The sequence below is a fragment of the Macaca mulatta genome, chromosome 17 (genome assembly GCF_049350105.2).
Source record: "Macaca mulatta isolate MMU2019108-1 chromosome 17, T2T-MMU8v2.0, whole genome shotgun sequence".
Taxonomy (NCBI): Eukaryota; Metazoa; Chordata; class Mammalia; order Primates; family Cercopithecidae; genus Macaca; species Macaca mulatta.
Genome location: NC_133422.1, coordinates 30,655,315 through 30,681,857, shown reverse-complemented (window position 1 = coordinate 30,681,857; position 26,543 = coordinate 30,655,315). Strand labels below are relative to the sequence as shown.

Sequence of the window (26,543 nt, the reverse complement as noted above, 5' to 3'; positions counted from 1 at the left end):
ATGCAGTATGATTTCTTTCAGTTCTTGTTTGAAAGTTACACTTCTCATTTTGTCTCTGTTACATTTAGTCTTTCTTGTAACATTCTATCTAAATACTATTTGTTACAAAATTAACTTTAGTTGGATTCCTTCCTCCCTTTGTTTGGCAGAAAGTAAATGAATTTAGGGCAGCCGTCCCCAGCCTTTTTGGCACCAGGCTGGTTTTGTGAAAGACAGTTTTTCGATGGATTGGTAGAGGTGGTTGGGATGGTTTCAGATGAAACTTTTCCACCTCAGGTCATCAGGCATTAGAGTCTCATAGGAGCGCATAACCTAGACCCCTTGCATGCACAGTTCACAGTAGGGTTTGTGCTTCTATAAGAATCTAATGCTGCTGCTGATCTAACAGGAGGAGCCCAAACGGTAATGCTCACTTGCCCACTGCTCACCTGCTGTGCTGCCCATTCCTAATAGGGTCCGGGGGTTGGGGACCCCGATATAGGGAATAAACTAGGGAAGACTTCTTAGTGGCATCTGAAGAATAAAAGTTTACTGAGAACGCAGAACCATTTGCAGGTTAGGAGACAATGCAGAGTGAAGATCATGATCAATGGCCAGATGCGGTAGCTCATGCCTAGTAATCCCAGCACTTTGGGAGGTTGAGGCAGGTGGATCACCTGAGGTCAGATGTTCGAGACCAGCCTGGCCAACGTGGTGAAACACTGTCTCTACTAAAAATACAAAAATTAGCCAGGCATGGTGGCGGGTGCCTGTAATCCCAGCTACAGGCACCCTCAGGAAGCTGAGGCAGGAGAATCGCTTGAACCCAGGAGGCGAAGGTTGCAGTGAGCTGAGATTGTACCATTGCACTCCAGCCTGGCCGACAAGAACGAAACTCCATCTCAAAAAAAAAATTCCTGGTCAGAAACATAGGAGGGGCTGTCCCTGTGGCTCACACCTGTAATCTCAGCACTTTGGGAGGTTGAGGAGGGAGGATCACTAGAGGCCAGGAGTTCAAGTCCAGCCTGGCCAACCTAGTGAAACCCCATCTCTACCCAAAACACAAAAATTAGCCAGGCATGGTGGTACATTCCTGCAATCCCAGCTACTCAGGTGGCTGAGGCAGGAGAGTCGCTTGAACCTAGGAGGTGGAGGTTGCTGTGAGCCAAGATTGTGCCACTGCACTCCAGCCTGGGTGACAGAGTGGGACTCTGTCTCAAAAATAATAAAAACAAAAAAAGTGGGGAGAGACCTGGGGACGTAAGGGATAGTTGACAGGATTTTATACTGTAATTAAGGCCTAGATTCTAATAATATACATATGTATTTAATGGCACTTTTTGATTTTGTGCTTCTTAGTTTAAGTTTCTGATGTGTAGCTAGTTAATATAGGGCTATTAACCTTGTTCATTAGTCGATTTTTCCAATGTAGTATGCCAACTAGTATTAGGGTTACATTTATAACTTTTTGCCTGGAGAGTTTTTTAATGAATTAACTACCATATTTTCATTTAACTTTAGGTAGTTTCGAAAATTTCTAAGCATTATGTCTTAAGATTCAGAAAAATAAGACCAGATCCACTTACGAATTTCCATTCCATTCGTGACCTGACAAGTCATATAACCTCTCAGCCTCACTTTCCCCACTAGACAAATAGAATGAAAAGACCTATCTTGCGGAATTGTGATAAAGATTAAGGGATGTACAACATAATTCATTATTGTAATACAACCTATTAATCATTTTTATGAATTTTCTCATTTGAATTTTAAAAATTAAAATTATGGGGTACTAGAGGTTTTTTTAATGTTGCTTTTTTCAGAACAAGGAGCATGGTGATATGGAAAGACCTGCTGTATTAGAACTGACTGTGCCTTGTTCTGTCACTCACTAGCTTGTATTGTATTGAAAAGTCCCTTAACCTCTCTGAGCATCAAGTTTCTCATCCATAGAATTGTGATTATACCAACCCTTAAATTTTGTGAGGATTCGAAGTAATATTTGTTAATCATCTCGCGAAAGTGCTTGCGAGGCACATGGTAGGAGCTCATTTATGATGATGACCATCATCTCCAATATTATGGTAAACACTTAACAGGATAAAAGCTTTTTAGTCTGAAACTTTTGACAAAAACAGAATTAAGGTTGTTCCATAACCCATCATATAGTCATGTATCGCTTAACAATGGAGATATGTTCTGAGAACTGCACCATTAGGCAGATCTGTTGTGGGAACATCATATAGTATACCTACAGAAACCTAGATGGGATAGACGACTATATACCTAGGCTGTATGGTGTATGACCCATTGCTCCTAGGCTCTACATCTACCCGTATAACATGTAACTGTACTGATTGCTGTAGGCAGTTTTTAACGCTTGCAAGCATTCATGTCTCTGAACAGATATAAACATTGACAAATACAGTAGAAATATGGTATGAAAGATTAAAAAATGGTATACCTGGATAGGGCACTTACCATGAACATAGCTTGCACACTGGCAGTTGCTCTGGGTGGGTGAGTTCGTGGTGAATGAAGTGAAGGCCTGGAACAGTACACTGCTGTAGACTTACTGTACACTTAGGCTACACTAAATTTATTAAGGAAAATTTTCTCTCTGCAATAATAAATTAACCTTAGCTTACTGTAACTTTATAAACTTTTAAAGTTTTAAAACTTTTTAACCTTTTTTAGTAAGAGTTAAGATACAAACACAGCTGTAAAAAATATTTATATCCTTCTTCTGTGTTTTTCTATTTTTTAAATTTTTGTTTTTAAAAAAAAAAAACAACTTTTGTTTTTTTTTTGAGACAGAGTCTCGCTCTGTCACCCAGGCTGCAGGGCAGTGGCGCGATCTCTGCTCACTGCAAGCTCCGCCTCCTGGGTTCACGCCATTCTCCCACCTCAGCCTCCTAAGTAGCTGGGACTACAGGCGCCTGCCACCACACCCGGCTAGTTTTGTTTTTTTTTTTTTTGTATTTTTAGTAGAGACGGGTTTCACCATGTTAGCCAGGATGGCCTCGATCTCCTGACCTCATGATGCGCCTGCCTTGGCCTCCCAAAGTGCTAGGATTACAGGCGTGAGCCACCGCGCCCGACCTTTGTTAAAAACTAAGACTCACTCATTATCCTAGGCTCACACAGGGTCAGGATCATTAAAATGTCAGGAAGTGATAGGAATTTTTCAGCTGTGTTATAATCCTACAGGACCACTGTCATGCATGTGGTGGTCTGTCATTGACCAAAATGTTATGTGGTGTGTTACTGTACATCCATCATGAGAAGACTTAAGTAGCTATCCAGTTTTTCTAGCTAAAGTAATTTTCAGAGCAAGAAAGGTTTTAAACTTCTTTAAGAAAATTTAGAGTTTATTTCTAGGACTTTGTATATTTTAGAATTCACACTGGTGATGGTTGGGATGGGGGTGTAGGGGAGGTGCTTTTCTCCAGAAGAAATGTCAAGTGTAAAATGTATAATTCATTTTGTTTGTTGTGTAGATTTATGTAGGAAAAGACATAATAGGATAGGCCTAGGAAGGATTTTTTTGTATGAAGATTTTTTTTAAAGGGCATATATGATTGGAAATATGATTATTGGTATATGGAGAGAGATAATTGTACATGGAAAGTACTATAACTTAAAAAATCTCACAGTTAAGAGGATTAGTTGTAACCAACAGACAAATTTATGTCAGTCTAGTGATTAGTCCTATCAACAATTATTCGAGCCTTTACATACCTGTTTTTATTGCCTGTTTTATCTGTGACATTTTGACATCTTTCTATTAGTTTTGCCCAAATGAGGTGTGGGACTCAGTGAAGGTCCTTGGAAGGATTATATTTTCTATAAAGGTTTATTATGGACATGAAAACAGTTCTGAATATGTGAGAAAAAGTAATTGTAGTACTATTAGGTGATGCAATTTGTAGCTAGGAAATGACAGGATGGATGCTGGTGTGTTAGAGTAAAACTTTGTCTTAAAGTGAGTGAACCTTGTTACATACTAGGAAACAACAACAGTCTTATGGTTATTCTGGGGTTTCAACACTGGAAACATCTAATAGCAGAATTATTCTGAAATAATTGAAAACAATCTCTTTTAAATAAGGAATTGAAGATAGTTGAATATGTAGTGTGAAAGGTTAGGCTGCAAATGACGGTGATGTTGCAAGATAATGACAAGGGTACATTACTTTTGGATTATCAGGAATTAGCAAAATGATGTCTTGGTGTCCTCTGGTAATTTCTGAGTTGTGAACTATCTTGCTCATTTACATACTTTGGCAGATAATGAAATAATGAATGTAAAATTTTGAATTCTGTGCAATCACATTTCTTAAACCAATAAGTTAGAAAGGAAAACCAAGAGATTGCATCCACAAAATCAGGCCTAAATAGGTAGTAGAAAGAATAGAAGGTCTTTATTCTAAATTTTATTGTTAATTCAGAATGGGTAGTATCTAATCACAAATGAGATTATAGTGAATAGAAATCTTAATGTAACAAATGATTATCTTGCCATGTTCTTAAAGTTTCCATTTTAATGAGCTATAGTAACATTCTAAAACATGTAGCAATCTGTGCAGTCATCCATATGTGACATCTGCTGCTTCATGAAGTGCATTTCTAAGGTAAAACTATTGGTGGATTTGTATGTATAGTTAGGAAGGCTTATAAAACATTTTTTTAAATGATAAGCACAAGTATTATGTAGTACAATTTTTTTGTTTCCTGAAAATGTTATCTGCTTTGAAAATTTTAAATCTACAAACACATGGGAAGGTGTTTAGCACAAGCATCAATACATGTTTCAGTCAGAATCTAGCAAGAATGGATTCTTAAAAACTTTTACTCACGTACATATACTTGTGTAATGGATTTAGAGAAATTTGTTTCCTCCTAAAAAATCTTAGCGAAGTTGGGTTAGTACCATTTCTTTCCTTGAAAACAAAAAATCCACGTTTTTTACAAACCAGGGCCCCTTAAAACTAATTTCACATTATGTCTTTTTTTTGTTATTATTATTTTTGAGACACAGTCTCGCTCTATCGCCCAGGCTAGAGTGTAGTGGCATGATCTTGGCTCACTGTAATCTCTGCCTTTCAGGTTCAAACAATTATTGTGCCTCAGCCTTCCCAGTAGCTGGGATTACAGGCAAGTGCTACCACACCTGACTAATTTTTGTGTTTTTAGTAGAGACAAGGTTTCACCATATTGGCCAGGCTGGTCTGGAACTCCTGACCTCAAGTGATCCTCCTGCCTCAGCCTCCCAGAGTTTTCGATTACAGGTGTGAACCATCACGCCTGGCCTCATCTTATGCCTTACCGATTATTTTCAGATTGGCCTTCAGCCATAGCATATGGGAAACAATATACTGTCAGAGTTTTCCAAGTGCTTATCATGAACTTTTTTTCTTTTTAAAATTTAATGCTTTATTGCTAACTTTTCTGATCTGAAACACTTATTAGGCAGTTCTTCATTTTCAGTTGTAGTCTTTTAAGGTATCTATGTAGAAGGCTGTCAAAGAATGCCATCTTCTTTTGTAGGACAGTTGTGTGTGGAAATTGATTTTTTATTTTTTATTTTTGAGACCATATTTGTAGTGTGATGTTTAGAAGGAAGTAACCGGAATGGTTTTCATCTGCTTCTTTGCCCTACATTCAGGGTCTGCTTGTGATAGTGTTTAAAATTGAATTCAGTGCTGAGTTCAAGATGGGATTTAACCAGACTTCTACAAAGGTGGTATCTGTAGATTTTGTGGCAGTCAGCAACCCAAGGAGGTGATTAATCATGAGAGACTGGACAGATTTCTTTTAGGTCAAATAAAATTTTACCATTATTGCTGTATAACTCTATTCACCTATCTTTTGAAAATATGTTTACATCTTGGCTTTTATGTATACTTTTTTTAAAAAAAGCATATTTCTAACATGTTTTTTATTACATGCTTCACTAGAACAAAATTTTCCCAAGTTGTTATTATCCAGTTCATCCTGAAATGTTGGCCTCAAGCAGTCCTCCCACCTTGGCCTCCCAAAGTGCTAGGATTATAGGTGTGAGCCACCGTGCCTGGCCCCAGTTCATGTAATGTATGTGTTAGATTCTTATAATATTACTATTTATTAAGTAAAGTTATATTTCTGATAGCTTAATTACTCCTTATATGCCAGCGTAAACACTATTTGCCTGGCACTACTTTTTAGGTATTCCCCAGACAGTTTATTAATTTTATTCAAACTTTAGATTCCAGTTCAAGTATAAAACTCAAATTCTGCCAAATTATTAATATTTCAGATACAGTGAGTTTATGTTACTGTCTTTTGCAGTTATACTTAGTCCTATCAATTATTGAATTTCCCTAATGTTAATTTTTTTTTACAAAGTCAAACTTTAGTAATTCTGCAGTTCTTATGGTGACTTTTGATTTCTTACATTGTTACTCTTCAGTCTATTATTAAATCAAATTCCAGGATGGAGTTCCTTAGTCATTACATTAAAACAAATGTATGGAATTCCCCCCTACTTTTGTTCAAGTAGTAGTATTCCATCTGTTTTTAATGCTGTTGTATTTTTAACATAAGGAATTATGTGGTTGAATAAAGGAATTGTATTGGAACACACTCGTGTAACGGAGTTACTTGAAACTAAAAATATATTTCTTATATTGTGGAATTCTAACATGTTTTGCTGTAACTGTAGACCTTAATGTATTCTGTTACCAGATTTTCATATACTAGCAGGTTTTATTTTAGAATACTAAACACTTTAATTTTGAAGAGTATTTGTTTTGAACGTATAATAAATGCACATGGTTAAAAAAAGTTGAAGTATTATAAAAAGTCACACAGTTGTTTACTTCTTTTCTATGGAGGCAATCATTGCTAACCAGTTTCTAATGTATCCTTCAGAGATCTTTTTTATGTGGTCAAAGGTATTATTTTACAAGCGTTAATGTCTTAAGATGAATATTTTAGAGTTTGACATCAAAAGACTCATTTATACTACACTACTTGAGATTTTAACAATAAAAGTAATAATCTTACTGAAATCTAAAACAAACATAAAATTTGTAATTCTGGCCTTGGAATATTGATTTAAATGTAAGCCCGTCAGGCCTTTATTGACTTAAGTAATTCTATTTTGTTTGTAGTATGTTATTACCCAGTTAGTGTGTTTATCGCCATAATTTAATGAACCTCTTCCACCTTTAAAAAAATTAACAGTATTAATGACAATGAATTATTGACTTGACAAACATGATTAGCACATCAGAGGATTTTATGACCTGTTTAAGGGTATGGTAACATTCCTATGCCGCTCCTCCACTACATTTTTCAGTTTCTTAGGTAAGTGAAAATAATTCTTTTCTTGAGATCAGGTTAGTTTATATTTGGAGGAAATTACCTTTTTTTAATATTTTCAAATTTTTTTCCAGAATAATTTGTAACATTTCAAAAGCATTTTCTTTCAAAAATAACATAGGTTCTAATAGATAATATCTGTTTATGTTAATTATATTCTTTAAATTTTCTTATTGAGATTTTTATGCTTTAACTGAGTAATTTAACACCATGGTAACTGGTTGTTGAGGGAACTGTAATAGGAAATTTTAAGTGAAGTAAAAGGTTTTGCTTTATATTATCCTGTGGCAGAACTCTTACTTGAGTTTTTTGACCAAAATTAAAATGAAAAATTTTTAATGACAGAAAGATTGACTCCCATTAGTAAGTAGCTCTAGAGCTAGAACATTATGTTTTGCATTGTATTTTCTAGTGATATGTTTGGATTTCTTTATGATAGGAACCACTGCTCTGAGAGTAAAACATGTGAATTTATTCTGCTAATAGCAAAAGTAAACTTTTAGTCCCTCTACTGGCTGTCTTTGTTGTAGCAGAGCTTAGTTTTTTTGTTTGTTTGTTTTTGTTTTTTTTTTAATATATCTTATTGTAATTATGATAAAAGCTATTTATAACTTTATGGCCAAGGTGAATATTGACATAAATTCTAAAGGATTGTCTCCCAGCTGAGTGACTTTATAAACATACTTAGGAATAACAATGTAAAATAATTGCTCATAAATATAAGGATTTGGGAATTATTAAATTGCATAGGCTTGACACCAGATAGTGAATAACATTATATTGCAGTAATTAAGTTGTAACTCTCTTTTAGACTTTGGAGGTATTAAAACTTTATTTTTTTTAAAACATGACAAAAATCTTACAGTACTGGCAGACAACTAAAACTTTTTTAATTTGCTGGGTAAACAATGTTGACAGAAAAAGATGGGATTATGCAGCGAGGAACAGTGTAAAATAGTATATAAGGAAACTTTCTTGGAGCTACATGTTCACTTTCTGCTAGTGATTTAGAGATTCATGCTTAAATAAATTTGTTAATGTCAAACGTTTATATAATAGAGATGGGGATACATTTTTCCTGAAGAAATAATAAAACCTTATGTGTATAAATTACATTCATTTAATCATTATTCTAATTTTTATAGTAACTGATTATTGCTTTTCTTAGTGTGATTCTTGACTAAGCTCTTTAATCTTAGAGAGGAAAGAATCTTGGGCTTGGCAGGGGATAGTTGGTACAGTGAGGATGATTGTATTTTTCTTTTTTCTTTTCTATGTTTGATCTTTATCTGACTTTTCCAAAATTTAAAGTCACTACAGAACTTATTATTTTATCTTGTGTTTGTGTGTATACTCTCTGAAAGTTGAAGTTATATCGTTTTTAAAAGTAAACATTGTTATATATAGTGGTTTGTTTTAGTGTGTTTGTGTTGGGGGAGGATACATTGATTTTATACATAAAGAAATTGATGGCTAAGTAATTACAGAATCACAGGAATCTACCAAGTAAAGGAATAATCTTACTATAGTTATTTTTATTGCAGAAAGAATATATTAAAAACAAAACAATCTGATTGTAACACCATTCCTTGTTGGGTAAATATGGCACAATCCAGGTTGGTATGGAATTATGTCCAAGAGAATTTAGCAGCTGCCAGTAGGACCTCCAGATGGTGCAGAAAGACCATGTGGATTTTAGAATTAGAACATCTTAATAAGGTTCTGGCTTTGCCACTTACCATCTAGGCCACCTTGAGTTATATCATTTAATCTCCCTGAATATTTTACCTCACTAAGGTTTTTTAGGGTCAAATGAGATAAGTGCTTTATTGTTATTATCAAGACAATATAATAACAGTAATGTTACTGTTATTATGGTAATTTCAGGCCCGTTTAAGGGTAGCCTCTGGAGAGTTATTTTGTGTAAGACTAGTCAAGTTTCAACTAAAAGCTTTGTTTTGTTGTCTAAGAAAAAATAACTTTGGTTTTAGTGTTTGAATTTAGCTTAATTAAATTTAATAACAGACTTTCTGTCAAGTTTTAATATATTTTAACTTGATTTTGTAGATATTATGGGGCTTTAAAAAGTACTACCTTTCGGGTAGATGTCGTCATTTATATGAGTCTGCTACATGGTAGATTATTTTTCTTTAATTAGAAGTATGACTAATTCTCTGTGCTTATACAGGAATAAAAGTGAATGGGTGTCAGACTTTTGGTCAGAAAGTCTGATTTTTTTTTTTGAGACAGAGTCTCACTCTGTCACCCAGGCAGGAGTGCGGTGGCACGATCTTGACTCACTGCAACCTCTGCCTCCTGGGTTCAGGGGATTCTCCTGCTTTGGCCTCCTGAGTAGCTGGGCGCTACAGGCATGTGCCACCACACCTGGCTAATTTTTGTATTTTTTGACGGAGACGAGGTTTCATGGTGTTGCCCAGGCTGGTCTTGCCGTCCTGACGTCAAGTGATCCGTGTGCTTTGGCCTCCCAGAGTGCTGGGATTGCAGGCAGGAGCCACCGCGTTTTATGTTTTTGTTTTTGTTTTATGTTAAAATGTAGAAGTGATATAGAAGACCCTACTACAAGTATTGGATCCATGCTGTGGTGGCTTTTAGAGCTTTGCTGATTTGTTTTTGAAAGGCACCAAGTCAACAGAAGTAGTTTAGCTTAAGGGTGGAAGCAAGATAAAATAGTTTCGAAGCTATTAGGACCTCTTGTTTTTTTTATCTCCCGTAGGCAATTTTTGAGCTAAAATACTACTGGTAGAGACAAAGAGAGAGATTTATTGTCATATGTACATATGTTTATTATGTATGAGAGTAGAGATTATGTATCATACAGTTAATACAATACCTGATATATAGTAACCACTCAATAAATCTTTGAATGGCCAGTGTGAATGAGTAGATAGTGGATGACTGAAAGACACAAGAGGGAGATAGTGCTCCTTTTTATACCCTGGTAGCCCAGCAAATTCATGAGTTGTTATGCATTGAGTTTGGGGAGTACATATTTATATTGAGGTAAAGGTAACATACATTTTTTGAATCTTGTTGAAGTTTGAGTAATTGTAAATGGTTCTGTGAACCCAGGCCGATTTGTATTAAGCTATAATCAGTGAGTCAGTGAATAAGTTGAAGTGTTTTGTGCCCAGTGCCTGCTTAGTGGTGTGGAAAGAAATACGACATACTCTTTGCCTTCAGCGTATTCAAACACATGAAAAAATAGCAAACAATACAAGATGGTGTATTTTTTTTTTAATTGTAAAAAACACAACAAAATTTACTGTCTTAACCATTTTTAAGTGTATAGTTCTGCAGTGTTAGGTATATTCACATTGTGTAAGATGGTGTGTATTTAAATTCATATTTAAATTAAAAATCATTCAAAAAGGTGAGAGGATGTTGTAGGGAAGTGGTATTCAAACTGTGCTCCATGAAACCACTCAAATCTAACTTTATTTATAGAAACATTTTCTTTACCTTCTTATTTATTTAATTTAAAGTGTGAAAACTACCACTATTAGAATATGGAGAGGGAAAGGTGATTACTAAAGGCCAGAGTAATCAGTGAAGGCTTTGTGGAAAATACGAAGATTTTAACTGGGCCTTAAGGAATGAGTATGAGTTGGGTAGCTTTGAGGAGGGAAGAGGAAAAACATTCTACTTTAGGGATAAACAATTAAAGCTAAGAGTTGGGAATGATCATTGCCTGAGAAGACATATTATTAGAATTTATTATATATTTTGGGGGTGAATGGTATGAGAGACAATATAATATAATAATTCCCCAAAATGAGGTCTATTTAACATGAATATTACAGAGAAGGAGGGATAAATTCATGTTTTCTCCCTGCAAGACTCCTGTGATGTTTTAATGCTGCTATGCATTTAGAATCTTCTAGAGATTATATCTAACATATTTTAAGTTTATTTAACCAAAGGAATCTTTCTCCCCCTGGAACCATTTTTTTCTTGGGTACCAGTTAGAAAAGTGCATGTGTCACTTACAAGTTGAATGGTTTGATCAAGACGATCTATTACATCTCCCCCACTCCCACTTTAGGATGATTAGGTTATAATCATATAATTAACTGAATTCTTTCGACACATGTTATGTATGTATTATAATAGGAATTGAGAGTTAGAAAGGTTATAGGACCATAGAATATTATATGCTTATAACTGTTCTACATTTTTGTTGTTCTAAGTATGGTCTGTGGCTATTAGTGTCTTCTAGCTGCCAGTCTTGTTAGAAATGAAGAATCTTAGTCTTCATCCCAGATATAATCAGAAACTGCATTTTGTTTTTAAGATCTCCAGGTGACTCATATGCACATTAAAAAATCGTCATACACAGTTCTACATTTAATCCAAGAAAGCTTCATTCAATTCTTGGTACTGTTAGTGGCAGAGAATTTGATACCTTTGATTTCAAATGCAAGGTTTACCCTCTTGAAATTTATATCCTTTGGTCTTAGTTCTGTCAGTCCTTCAATTGGGAGCTATTTGTGTGTAAAAGGCAAGCTTATGTTTGTCTTAGTCCCTTACCAGATATGTCACCTAGAACTGATCATTGTGCTAGTAGAGTGGGTTGGCCAGAGATTTGAATGGAAGCTATTGAAGTTATGTCACCTTCTGTGTAGAGCATTTGAGAGCCCGTGCTACTCTGTTCCATTGCTTTTGCTACCACTATTTTTATACTTTTCTCTCCAAGCATTTTCTTTAGGTAACCATTTTTAATTTTAACTTTTCATCTTGTACTGTTAAACTTTTGCCGAGTTTAGAGTAGCCCTACTATTTCCATAGAACTCTTAAAATCTTTCAAACCATTTACCTAGTTATTTGCTTAGACATTTTGATTATATGCATACCTTATGGTAATATTCACCTACTGTCTTGCCTTCCTTTTTAAGAAAGTTTCTCAGGAAATGTTCTTTTTTTATTGTAATTTATAACATCTACAAAAATAAAATTATTAGAATTGAACTACTGGGATCCCTTTTAACAAATTAAATACTCTTAGTTACATAAATATACTCCCTCTAAAAATGAAAGCAATACACAAATTTATAAAGAAGTGAAAAATCCATCTTTTTCTTTACCTAATCCCTCTTTCTCAGGGTTAATCACTGTTTAGTTTATGTGTCCTTCTATATCTTTTCTTAAAACGTACAAACAGGTATATACCACATGTAAAATGAAACTAGAAAGGGAGATCGTATATATGCTGTTCTGAGAATTGACTTTTTACTTTTTAAGCCAAAGTCTAAACCTTTGTATGATCAATGTGTTTTTTGACCTTAGGGAAGAAACCCTTTTTTCTTGGAGCCAGCAATAATTATCACAATTACTGATGGAAGCAAGTTGACTACCACCAGTGGAGTCCAGGATGAGGTAAGTTGTGCTTATGTTACGTGGATTATGCAAATGCAGTTGAACAATCCTTTATTTGTGTAGGATATTGAACACCTTTAATAGGTTCTCTTGTTGATTATATGATGCAGTTTAGAGTCATCTGTCTCCTATGGCCCATCTTTGTTTGTAGCAGTGTTCCTATTTTCTTGAATAAGAATCTCTTCTATGACAAATGTTTGAGCATTACCCACACCCTGTTTGCATGTGTATTTATGAGTTATGTGAGGGTGACAGTGTCAGTCTGTATCATAAATAGTAAAATGAATTCCTTTGTTTTTTCAGATTTAAAAAAAGAGAAACAGCATTCTAATAATTTCTCCCTATATTTCAGTGGATTGTCGTTGGCAGTCCAATGACTGTGGAAACTCCTTGGCTAGAGTATAGCAAAGCCGAGAAGAGGTGTTAAGACTAGGAAAAGTAAGGTTTTTGGACATTTTTGTTTTCTCTAAGTCAAATGTATTATTAAAAAAAAATTTTTTTTTTTTTTTGAGACAGAGTCTCACTCTGTTGCCCCAGCTAGAGTACAGTGGCACGATCTCGGCTCACTGCAGCCTCCACTTCCCGGGTTCAAGCGATTCTTGTGCCTCAGCCTCCCGAGTAACTGGGATTACAGGCATGAGCCACCATGTCCGGCTAATTTTTGTATTTTTAGTAGAGATGGGGTCTTGCCATGTTGGCCTGGTTGGTCTCGAACTCCTGACCTCAGGATCCACCCGCGTCGACCTCTCAAAGTGTTGGGATTACAGGCATGAGCCACTGCACCCAGCTGTATAAAAAATTTATAGCTAACCTTACCTATTCTGCACCAACATTCGTTATGCAGAGTTGTGTGTGGTGTGGTATAATGAATATAATAGATTTTTTTAATTTTAAGGTGTTTTTACTATAGTATTTGAACTGCTCTTTAACTTGGGCTGATAAAGAAAGGTGATTGTTTCGATAGCACTTTATGGTTTGCATGTGCTTTAGTATCTTAATTCCCATGATATTTTTAAGGGTTTAATTAAGCAGGAAAACTATACATTTTAAGTTCAGTAGCTTTTAGAATTATTTTATTTGTGTGACATTGTGGAATATAAATTGGACATGGAGTCAGGGCATGTAGGTCCTAGTCTTTGTTTAACTACTTTCTAGCAGTAAACTTTGTACCAGTGACTTAACTTCCTAATCTCTATCCTTCTCCATGAAATAAAGAGAATAACATTTGCCTTACTTCCTAGGGTTATGGGTTATTTGAAATCTGAAATAATGTATATGAAAGTACTTAGTAGGCTGTAAAGAAAAGTACATAGTATTGTTCTTTCATGAGCCATTGGAACCACTAAAGAAACATATTTCTCTGCTCTTATTTGGGGGAAAAGAGCTAAAATTGTTTTATTTGAACAGTTGATATTAAAGTTAATTTAGGATGTAATTCATGGAGATAGAGCTGAAATATTTAGGTAGATTATAATCCATGATTCAATAATTTATAGTCTATATATAATTAGTGGCCTTGGAATGCTCCATAGCTGAACTTGATGGGCTTTTGGGATTTCTTAGATTAGTTGACATGTACAGCTAATTATGGTCCTGCTACTTTCAGAAACAGGTAGACGTGGATTATATAAAAAGCAAGCAATAAAAATGTAAAAATGTCATTTTAGCTGGGCGTGGTGGCTCACGCCTCTAATCCCAGCACTTTGGGAGGCTAAGGCGGGCAGATCATGAGGTCAGGAGTTTGAGTCCAGCCTGACCAACATGGTGAAACCCCGTCTCTACCAAAAATACAAAAAAATTAGCTGGGTATGGTGGCGCGCGCTTGTAATCCCATCTACTCAGCAGGCTAAGGCAGGAGAATCACTTGAACCTGGGAGGCGCAGGTTGCAGTGAACTGAGATTGTGCCACTGCACTCCAGCCTGGGCAACAGAGTGAGACTCCGTCTCAAAACAAAAAAGAAGAAAGTCATTTTAAATTTGAAGCTCTTAAATTAATTTTTCTTCTTAATAGGACCCATAATAGTTAACCGTTTTATTCAACTTTACATATTAATAAATTAGAAGTCTTTTGAATGTTTGTTTTATCCTTAATGATTTTGGTTGAGAAGTCATTTCTGTTTTCTGTTGTAAAGTATTCTTATGTGTGAGGTGATCAATTTGAGGTACTGTCTACTGCCTTTGTAGAAATGCCTTTTAGGGGGCATGTATTTTGTTTCCATATGTTTGGATCTGTTTTGTTTGTAAAATTTGTTTTGTGGGGACCTCTTCTAGCTTAAAAATATCTGGAAATATACATGTGTATTGGAATTGCTCACCTTTCTTCCTATGTCTTCCTTGGGAAGGATTTTGAAAAAATAGGGCAATGTGTTTATAATAACCTGAAACTACCTTGCTAGTAAGGTTAGAAAGATTTTCCTGTGGGCAGAGATCATACCTTTTAGTTCTCTTTTATCTTTTACAATTCTAGCATAGTACCGACAACAGAGCCTATATTTTTAAAAAGTATTGATTATAAACATTGGTGTATCGAATCTGGTAGTCATCAAGTTCCAAACTGATTACCATTGCAACTTATTATCTGAGGTGGAAGGTGCATTTGTTTTAAAGCAAAAGTAAATTATTTTGAAGTTGGAAGGAACATAGGCCATTGAGGTTAGGAATGTCTTTGATCCCCTGCACGTTTTCTTAATGTACCAACAAGACTCTCTTGTTGGAGCAAAGAGAAAGTTATCCTAGATTAATTTTTGCTAAATGTTGTGAGATATTGTGAAATAGTGTAGCCTAAATAATTATGTGATTTGTTTTAAGGAGCTTTTCAATTCATAGAAAAGCATAAAGATGCTTTTTGTATTGTTCTTGTGTGTGTGTATTGTGCATGTGCATGAATGCTAGATGTGATCTGTATTCTGGTTCCTACTAGGGAATAACAATTTTGCCTTTATATCTCTGTCTTTTCACATCTCTCAACCTTTGCCTCTGGCAGAACTTGATTCTTTTTTAGATTTATTCAGTGTGTGAATGTGTCATTAATTTCCACATTAGAGATGTGTGTGCTTAATTCTTGGTTGGCTTGTGGCTGCTGTTAGTATGACCTACTACTTGTTATCGAGTTGTATATTCCACCTGTATGATATCCTTTGCTTAAGAGTCATGTCATCCAACATCGTATATTATATCTGTTCTGTTGGTGCTGTTTGTCAGGAGTAAATGTTCTTGCTGCTTTAAAATCATCCTTATATCATCTGAGGAAATATAGAACTCATTTAGTCTTATATTTTACAAATGAGGAAATTGAGATCCAGGGAGTCGGAGTGATTTGCTTAGGTTATAACATTTGTTACTGCCAAAATCTAGATTAGAATTTATCAATTCCAAAGACATTCCAGCACCTCCAGACCAGTGCTTTCTTCCTGATATGGCTACTGCCTTTTTGCTTGATTCTAATTTTGTGTGTTCTTAAAATTTACCTTCTATTTACCTGATTTTTTTATTTGTCTACTTCAGTTTTCTATATAAGTGTCTTTTTGGTATTCTGTTCTTATTCAGTGTTCCATGAAAAACTATTATGACCAGAGCATTTCTAGGCAATGAGGATAACAAAGATAAACAGAACGTATCTGGTTCTTAATATTTAAGTTCACAGTATTATGGGGGAAATCACCTATTAAATGGTTTTATGAATGATAAAATAGGGATACATACTAAGTGCATGGGAGTACTAAAGCAGGGGAAGGGTTAATATTACCTTTAGTGTGTCAAATCTTGTATAATGTGAATTTTTATAGTATAATTTCATTTTTGAATGACTGAATTCAAGGATCTTACGAATGATTTGGCATAGGGTGTGGCTTCTACCTTATATCTGTGAATTTTAGGAAGAAGCTCAGTGTAAAGTTGTTTTGAGCCTAGAAAATAGTTTTTGTAACTGTAGGAAAAATGTGGTGCCTTGTTGTCTCTTGACCTGGCTAAGTATATATAGGCCCAAATGAACCAATTTCTTACACCTTGTTTGTCAGAAAAATGTAGGAATACTGTTCTCTGGGACAGCTCGTCACTTAGCAATGTGTTATGAATTAGGAAAGAAAAGTAATAGCTATATTATGAATGAAAATCTTGAGCTGTATATGATCATTTTACATTAATTTATGATTTTAGTTATATCCTTGGGCCTCATTTAATCAAAGTCCAAGCCATTGTCTGAGGTGTCATGAATGTGTTTCTAGTGTAGTATTTTTGGATAACTGTCTAGGATTTTTGATGATTGCTTGGATTGAATTTTATGTGTATATATTTGGCCTTTCTTTTAATGCAACTATTTGATAAAACTGGTTGTTTGCAGCATTTTCACTTATGAGGAGTGTGTTAGATAGGACTTTGAATTCTGAAACATGAGAAAACTATATTACTTATTTCCTTAGTAGTTACCTTTGATGTTGATAAACATACCTGTGTCCAGATACTCAGTAGTGTTTGTTATGTTATATAACTGATATATATATATCAGATGTTTTGGTAGAATCAACAAATTATAATTAGAGTTATTGAAAAGGATTTTCTTCTGCTATCTGCAGATAATCCTCTCTAGTACTGCTTTGCAATGGAAAACTATTCTGTACTATGATTCCAGGAACACATGGCTAATGAATATTGCTCAATAAAGGAGCCCAGAAGAAATCCTGCCAGTACTTTCTTAGCGATGAATGACATTCCAGGATAGTGTAGCAGTTATTTTTCTCTTCCTTGAAAGTGCTAATAGTAGTATTGTCTTTCAAATATTGAGATTTCTATATGCTGATGAGTTCTTCTGCATCTCGTTACCAACGTTATGATTGCCGCGGAGGCTAACATTGAGAAGATATTTGCAGCCAAAGTAATCTGTTGGGAAGAGTTTTACTTTCTTATTAGCTGTCCCTGCTTTTTTAAGCCTAACTAGGACAACTACTTTTACAACTTCATGGGATAGATATTCAGAAGGGCATGTCTTCATAAAGAGAATGAGTAGTCTCAGCTGTGTATTCAAATGGCTGTAGATTGGGGTCTTCTGTTCCAACTTGTCGGTTCTCAAAAATTGATTCAAAAGTCCACCATTCTTTGACATACGAATCATTCTAGGCAGTGTAAATGGGTTTTTATTCACTAAAATCACTAAAAATATGTGCCAAAGGGTATCAAAACTCTGATTTCATTGCATAAAGACTTTTAAACATATATTTAAAATAGTTGGTTTTCCCAAGACACTTAGAATTTTGGAGAACTTTCTCTTTTTTAAAAAGATCTGTAAGGAATTTTGAGGGATGCCATAGTGATGTGATAGAAAATATCAAACGTTTTATCTGTGTTTACATGTGTTGAAATTTTCATGTTTATCCTGTAGTAGCCTCTTCAAGGTGATATTACTAGGGACTCAGTAACAATCTGAAGATTAGCTCTAGTCTTACTGATTTGGGATTCAGATGTTCTAAATATATGCATAACACTACTGTATATGTTAGTCTCTGTCAATTCATCTTTCTAAAAACATTTAATAAGAATATGTTGAATGTAGATTATTTGTATTTCTTTTTCTACTCATATTTTTGGCCCTGTTCTCTCAACCCCTGGATACTGCTGGTATGTTATAGGAATATATACATCTGCAATTATTAGTAGTTTAAAAATATGTAATTATAATAATGCATAAAGAAGTTGATGAAATATTTCAATTTAATATTATAGTAAATTTTCAGCAATTTACATTTGCAGTACTCTTATTGATATGCTTTTCTTCAAGATTGTGTAGTAAGAAAGACTCTTTGAGTACTTCTAGACAAACACAACAATGGAGAAATTTAAAAGAAATGATGGTTGATCATTCTAACAAAGCTGTATGGCTACAGTAACTAATCTGCTTTCTAGAATTCCTTGTTAAGATACATCAAAATAGTTTTTATTCAGAGGGTGAAGCAATTTCACCCTGTGTTTATTAGCCTGTCAGAACCAGTAAGCAATAAGAGATTCTACATATGTAAGGAAAATTTTATTTAGAGATGTTTCTATTATCCAATTCTAGCTCTTATATATATAAAGTACTGTGGTATTTAGAACAGTAGTTTTAAAATGGCTGCATCAAAATCACCTGTTGTGCCTTATAAAATACACATGCCTTTGTTCTTATTCTGGAAATTTTGTTTCAGTTGATCTGGGTAAGGACCTGGGAATCTGCATTTTCAGAGTAGCCCATGTGATTCTGATGTACAGTCAAATTTAGAAACTATAGTTTTAGAGCACAATGTAACCACAATTTTTTTTAAGCTACACAAAGCATGTGAAAATGAACAACTTTTTTTTTTTTTTTTTTTTGAGACGGAGTCTCGCTCTGTTGCCCAGGCTGGAGTGCAGTGACGCGATCTCGGCTCACTGCAAGCTCCGCCTCCCGGGTTCACGCCATTCTCCTGCCTCAGCCTCCCGAGTAGCTGGGACTAGAGGCACCCACAACCGCGCCCGGCTAATTTTTTTTTTGTATTTTTAGTAGAGACGGGGTTTCACCGTGGTCTCGATCTCCTGACCTTGTGATCCGCCCGCCTCGGCCTCCCAAAGTGCTGGGATTACAGGCGTGAGCCACCGCGCCTGGCCAAAATGAACAACTTTTAACAAAACAGGTTAGAAAGTTAGAAATGTTTTTGACTTAGAAGGCCATCAAAATATTTTTTTAGGATAAAAATAATTATTGACCTTTAGAATTGTTAAATTTGGGAATGGGTTTCCAAGGGATATGGAACTGGCCTTCTGTGAATATTTTTAATAGGATAATTTCTAATTTGCTTGGTATTTTAGAATAGGTTATTGAATAGCCCCCCAAAATTAACTTCTGTGCTGACTGCAGTCAATCTGCAGTTACTGCTTACAGTGTGCTGTATTGAGGACTCTCTTTAGACCTCATGTATGAGGAGAGAGGTCCATGTAATTAGCATTACACACACACACCCACACCCACACCCACATCCACACCCACATACCCTACCTTACCAGATGAGAGCAGTTTATACAGAATTGTTGATACTTACACTTAATTTTCTAGACGGTTGCTGCAAAAATACCTTTCCAGAATGAATTCTTTAGATGTTGAATTGTGAAAGTATATTTTAAATTAATTCAGCAACGGTTTTCCTTGTGATACATAGTAACTTTGGCTGTGTATAAGAATAGTGGCAGCTCCATACATTTATATTTAGTTCTATATTTATGTTCTAGGTACTGGGGACACACAGATGGAATTAAGCAAGGCTAGAAAACGTATTATCTTTGAAGACAGGCAAGTAAATAAACATTTGTAAATACATTAAGATAAATCTCATGGCAGAAATAAACAGAAGGTTCTGAGACAGCATAAAGAAAGGAGTAAAGTGTTGAGGGAAGAGTAAGGAATTGAGCCATGACATTTCAGGAAGTGGAAACAGTATGCAAAAGCATGAAGACTTGAAAACAGTGTATCAGGAGATTATAAATTGTGCACCTGGAGTATGGAAAGTATAGGTAGGAAGAGTAGAAGCTTGAAATGTAGGTAGAGAGCAGATAATAGCACCCTAAGGAAACAGGACTTCATTCTGTTAGCATTTGCAGGGAAGGTATTGAAGATTTTAAACAGGTGAGTCACATGATCAGATTTGCATTTTAGTAAGGTTACTGTGCCAGCAAGGTGAAAGATGGACTGGAGGGTGGTAAGATGGGAAGAGTTAGCAAACTACATGTAACAACCTAGAAGATAATGGGGAATGCCAAAACTTAGCTAGTGCTGGACAGGAAGGCAGAATTCTGAGAGATTTGGTAGGTAAGCTAGGCAGGTTTTCAAAGATGATTTGTAAGATAGGAGAAAAAAGGCAAAGTATTTGACAGGAGTCCTGAACCCTAGGGCCCATGCTTTGTCTGAAGAGAGTTCTGTGGATTCCCTGACATCCTGTCTACACATTGTCCATCTGTGTGCATGAACATTTTTCTGGGTAAAGAGATCCATACCTTTAATCATATTCTCAAATAAGTAAAAATATACTGGTTTAGTATTATTTTCCACTTTCCGACTTGGGCATCTATGTGGATATTTGGTAGTGTTAACTAAGATGTGGGTGATAAAAAATAAAAGAGAAAGGAAGGTAAAGTAATTGACGCACAAAGTATCATTACCTTTTGGGTAAGGATGTTTTAAGGGAGTTATAATCTAACATTTAAAACAATTACGTCAAAGATTTTTTTCTTGCCTTTTAACATTATGTTTTAGGAAAATATTTTGTATTTAAAAATTGAAATGAGCAGATTCTGATAGTTAAATTTTTTTTTACTTTGAAGCAGATTTAAATAAGCCTTAAATCAGCTTTTAAAGTTTGTTTGAAATTTAAGGACATATGATATGAACATTTAAAATTGTTATTTCAAGCAAACATTGAAAATTCTACAGAGTGCTAGTTTAAGAGCAGTGTGTGTATGTGCATTTTACTCTGTGTACTAATGTCAAGTAAGTTAGAGGACACTAGCCTAATTTTTTATTTAATAGATTGGCAGTTTTCTGTTAAACTTAGCCTGTTTCGGTGTTTCATGCTTCTCCACATTAGATTTCAATTTTGAGAGAATGAAAATGTTGAGTATGTGGTCTTCTGATGTTGCACTCTCCTGTAAATAACTCTTAGGCTGCTAGTCATTTATAAATACCTTGATTTTACTTATTTAGCTGTATTTCCATAGTGATTTTATTTAACTTCCACTTTCACTTGTTCTTTTCAGATGTAATACCGTAGATATCAAACTTTAGACTTTTATATTAGGAATAACCTTAGTGTAGTTACTACAAAGACATTGAAACTATGGGCTTTACATCAAGGCAAGGCTGCATTTTGTTCTAGACAAGGCTATTTTGGTATATTTTTCCCCACGCTCTGTCTTTTCAGATTGAATTACTGATTTTTCCCCCTTTGTTTTGTTTGTTGTGGTTTTGATGTTTTTTTTCCTTTCAGCTAAAGGAGCAGCCCAGTGGTTTTCAAGAAGTGCCAAAGTGCACTGACTGTCTCATGATGACTGGTGCCTCAGGGAGGGTCATGATTCCTGGATACAGGATCGACCTGATCCTGGATGTCACTTCAAGCAGTCAGATCGTGGGGAAAAGCCTTGTCTAATGGCTAGCCTTCCTCAAAAGTCTGATGCTAGTCATCTCGGAAGGCCTCAGAAAAAGCCTTAAAGGTGAGCAGAGTAGAGTGTAGTTCTCTCTGGGGGCTATGACTATTTGTTGGAGATTCTGATTCAACACAGAATGACAACCCTAACCTGATAAATCCAGGTTCAATTGGTAATTTAACTTTGAGCTTATAAATTGGTTGATGATTATCCGATCCCAACTTTTGAGTTAGTAGAACCACCTTGCTAAGCTTAAGATCTATAAGTGAGGGACTTGGTATTTCCTGGGGCTCTTCACAGCTTTAGGTTAGTATCTTGTCTTAGACAGAAATAGCATTGCTATTATAGCTAAGGAACACTTTGGTTACAACATTGCACATGGTTGTTAAGTATGGATAGTTTTTTTTTTCTTTTTTAATTTAGCTAGCAAGGTATTCTCTTGATTTGTATATTTATTAGATACCAATTATTTATCAGGCAGTTATTTATCAGGGTTTGGAAGGATAAGTTTGCATTTGCTTTGTCTGTTATAATAAACTTTTCTAAAAAACATAGCTACCTTTGAACCAAGTTTGGATTTATGTAGCTCATATTTTATTGCATTCTGTTGAAGAATATTAGTACTACCTGCATCATTTCAATGACATTTTTAGCACCAGAAAAAGATTCTCCAGAGATGTTTTGAGTATTTTGGAAAAAGTTTAATTCTAGGCCTCTTTCTCTGTGATTTGAAGCACTTACAGAACTCAGTTATTCATGTAATAACATTGATTGCTAATAACCTTGATTACTAAATTTAAATGCTAAAGCTTGTCCTAAGACTTAACTTTTTTTTTTTTAATTGAACCACCTGTATTGGTAAAAAAAAAAAAAAAAAAAAAAGTTGGGTATGTACCATTCCCATTGTATGCATATTTTTAAGTTTAGAAATTATATATGTGACTACTGTATTAATATTATTACGTTAAAAACATATATAAACATAGAACTTTAAAAAGATGAGATGAAAAAATTTATACAAAGGAAATTCTGATCTTTGCTTCTTGTATAACATGGATCATGATTTATACTAGGGGTCAGCAAACATTTTCTTTGAAGGGCCAGATAGTGAACATTTTAGGTTTTTCAGCCTATATGGTGTCTGTTGGAACTACTCCGCTGTTGGAGGACAAAAGCAGCCATAGACAGTATGTTAAATGAATGAGTGTGGCCATGTTCAATAAAATTTTATTTACAAAAATTAGGCTCTGGGCTGGATTTGGTTGGTGGGCTATAGTTTGCTGATCGCTGGTGTATATCCTGTTTTGTAGACTACTGCTCTAGACCTTGGAGTTGTATTATACTACTTTTGTTAGATCCTTTTCACATTAGTTTTAGAGAGTGGACTTTATCTATAGAATTGATTTTTCCTTTATGAAGTGGGTGGAACACCACTAGTAGTCAGAGTGTATTCAGTTAAAGTGAACAGATGCTTATTGAACAGTAGTGAAGTTCAGACAGGGTTAGATGCTGGCTTATGAGTTTGATATGAGATACACAGTTATGGCATAGTGTGAGATATAAAATTATTAAAGCACAAGCTGATAAGATGGTACAGTTGAGAAAGTGAGGCTGGAGCTGGCTCTAGGAAATGTCTTGAGTTGGATTTTGAAAGGTTAATTCAAGTTTGTGAAGTAGATGGATGCAAAGACATAAAGGTCACTGAAGAGAGTTTGGGAGAACTATATGTGCCTCAGTATTGATAGCTGGCAAAGTGTTCAAGAGAAACAGCAGCAGGAAATGAGACTAGATAGATTGGCGTGGCCCATCCCGTATTCTCTGCCGAGGAGCTTGAACTTTGCCTTATAGATGGATGGGAACCATTGAAGAGATTTTAGTAGAGGAGAAAGTTATTAGATTTGCATTTTAGAAAGATAGTGGCAGTAGCGTGGACTGTACAAAGAGCAGGGTTTTTTTTGGCACCTCATCTGTTTTCACTTCCTCATAAAAGAGGACATGATTGTAGGTTGAACTATACCAGACATAAAATTAAGAAACAAAGGAATGAACTGGTGACATGCTACAACATGGATGAACCTCAAAAACATTATCCTAGATGCAAAGGACCTCATATAGCATTATTCCATTTATATGGAATGTCCGTAAAGTCGATGAGTGCTTGCCTGGACATGTTTGGGAGACTGACTACAGATGGGCACAGGGATCTTTTTAAGATGTTGGAAATGTTCTGAAATGGCATGATGGTGATGGTTGTACACTGTAAATTTACTAAAAATCAATGAACATATAAAATGGATGAATTTTATGGTAGGTAATCATGCCTCAATAAAGTTGTTAAAAAATTAGAAGGACTTTGCCTTTGCAATTTGTTGGGTAAAACTTTATTGAAGAAAGTATTTCCATATTGCAGGTTGTCAAGTGATTGCTTTTTCCTCTGAACAAATACTGACCTTAAACTACTAGAAGCTAAAACAAAGTTTTGATTTTTTAATCAAAAATTCCTTTTGGATGTACATTGGACATTCCTAAGGATACACGTTTTAACTGTAGAGTGTAACAATAGGAACTAACAATAAATAATCAGGTTGGTATTACGTTTTATGGAATTCACTTTGACTTTAGTAATTGTTTTTGAGACAGGATCCTGCTTTGTTGCATAGAATTTCTTAATTTTCCTTTCCTTAATAAATACGATATGAGGAGAACCTTCTTCATTGCTTATATTGGATAATAGTATTAAAGTTAGAAATAGCCTACGGGAAATTTACTTGATTATTTTCTTCAAGGAAATATGCTAAAGAAAACGCTGATATAGGATGCTTTTAAATTTGTAAATTGTTTCCTCATAATCTTAGCAGTTATAGGAAATGAATAAAAAGAATAAAAAACAATTGGAAAATGGTTAATTTCATTCAATAAATATGTATTTAGGGCCTACCATGTGCCTAGGCACTGTTCTTAGAAACAGATTGTGAAGGACTCTTACTATATTACTTTCTTTTATTCCTGGCTACCAAAATAATGTATGAGGTTGAGCTTAATCATTTAAAAAAATGTGTAAACTTAAATATTTAACTTTTATTGTTTACAAGGTAATTTCACATCTCCTGTAATTCTCAATTCTGTGACCGTGAGGAAAATGTCTTAGGCTAATTTCTACCTAAGAAGCAGAGCTAGGACTTGACTGTTTTATGTTTTTGGGTCCATTGCTCTTCACACTCTAGTGCGGGATCAAAAGAAAAAAAAGCAACAGTATTGTACTGCATAAGAACAGTCATATAGGCCAGTGAGATAGAATTGAGAGTCTAGCAGTAAAACCCATGCATTTATAGTCAGTCAATTTTTGGCAAGAGTTAAGAGTTTAATGAGAAAATAATAATTTTCTGGCCAGGCGCAGTAGCTCACGCCTGTAATCCTAGACTTTGGGAGGCCGAGGCAGGTGGATTGCCTGAGCTCAGGAGTTCGAGACCAGCCTGGCCAACCTGGTGGAACCCCATCTCTACTAAAAAATACAAAAAATTAGCCAGGTGTGGTGGCATGCGCTTATAATCCCAGCTACTTGGGAGGCTGAGACAGGAGAATCGCTTGAACCCGGGAGGTTGCAGTGAGCCAAGATCACGCCATTGCACTCCAGCCTGGGTGATAGAGCGAGACTCCGTCTCAAAAAAAAAAAAAGGAATAATTTTCTTAGCAAATGGTTTTGAGCCAACTGAATATGCATGCACATGCAAGAGAAGGAAACTTAACCTCCACCTTATATACAAAAATTAGATCAAAATGGGTCAAGGACCCAAATATGAGAGCTAAAACTTAGAAGAAAACATAGGCTTAATTTTCCTGACCTAGGATTAGGCAAGTTTTAGACATGACATCAGAAGCACAAAGAACAACTAGACAAATTAGACTTCAGAATTTAAAACTTTTGTTTCAAAGGATACTATCAAGAAAGTGAAAAGATAGTGACAGAATGAGAGAAAATATTTGCAGATAATTTATCTGTGAAGGGCATGATATCCAGAATATATAAAGAACTATAACAACATAAAAATAAAAAGACAACCTAATTTAAAAATGGTCAAAGGATTTGATTAGACATTTCTCCAGAGAAGATATACAAATGGCCAGTAAGTACATGAAAAGATGCTCACCATTATTAGTCATGAGGGAAATGCATAATGAGATAGCAGTTTACACCTACTATAATGACATATAATAAAAAAGATGGATAGTAACAAATGTTGGTGAGAACGTAGAGAAACTGTAACCCTTATACTTTGCTAGTGAGGATGTAAAATGATGCAGCTGCTTTGGGAAATAGTTTGGTGGTTCTTCAAAAAGTTAAACGTAGAGTTACCTTGTGGTAACTCCAGTAATTCTATTCTGGGGTATATACCTAAAGAAATGAAAACATGTCTACACAAAAACCTGTAAGTGAACATCGTATTAATGTCATTCATAATAGTCAAAAGGTGGAAACAACCCAAATATCTATTACCTGATGAATGGATAAACAAAATATGATATATCCATACAATGGAATATTATTCAGCCTTAAAAAGGAATAAAATTATCTCACATAGTGCAACATGGATGAACCTTGAAAACATGCTAAGTGAAAGCCAGACACAAAAGGCTACTTACTTACTGCAAGTTTCCATTTATATGAA

At 35.0% G+C, this 26,543-nt stretch overlaps 1 protein-coding gene across 4 annotated transcripts in view; it reads left to right on the top strand.

Moving 5' to 3' along the window:
- INTS6 (integrator complex subunit 6) overlaps window positions 1–26,543 on the top strand; it is a 122,754-nt gene that overhangs the window by 10,280 nt on the left and 85,931 nt on the right. For 3 of the 4 annotated variants that reach the window (XR_003724325.2, XR_003724324.2, XM_015121104.3), the window contains exon 4: window positions 12,649–12,738. Coding sequence is in view for 1 of the 4 variants with exons in the window: in XM_015121104.3 (XP_014976590.1) it covers window positions 12,649–12,738 (90 nt within the window). In the remaining 3 variants the exon portion in view is untranslated. Of the gene's footprint in view, window positions 1–12,648; window positions 12,739–21,719; window positions 21,943–26,543 lie in introns of those variants that run through there. The other variant, XM_077973832.1, reaches the window with a different exon arrangement.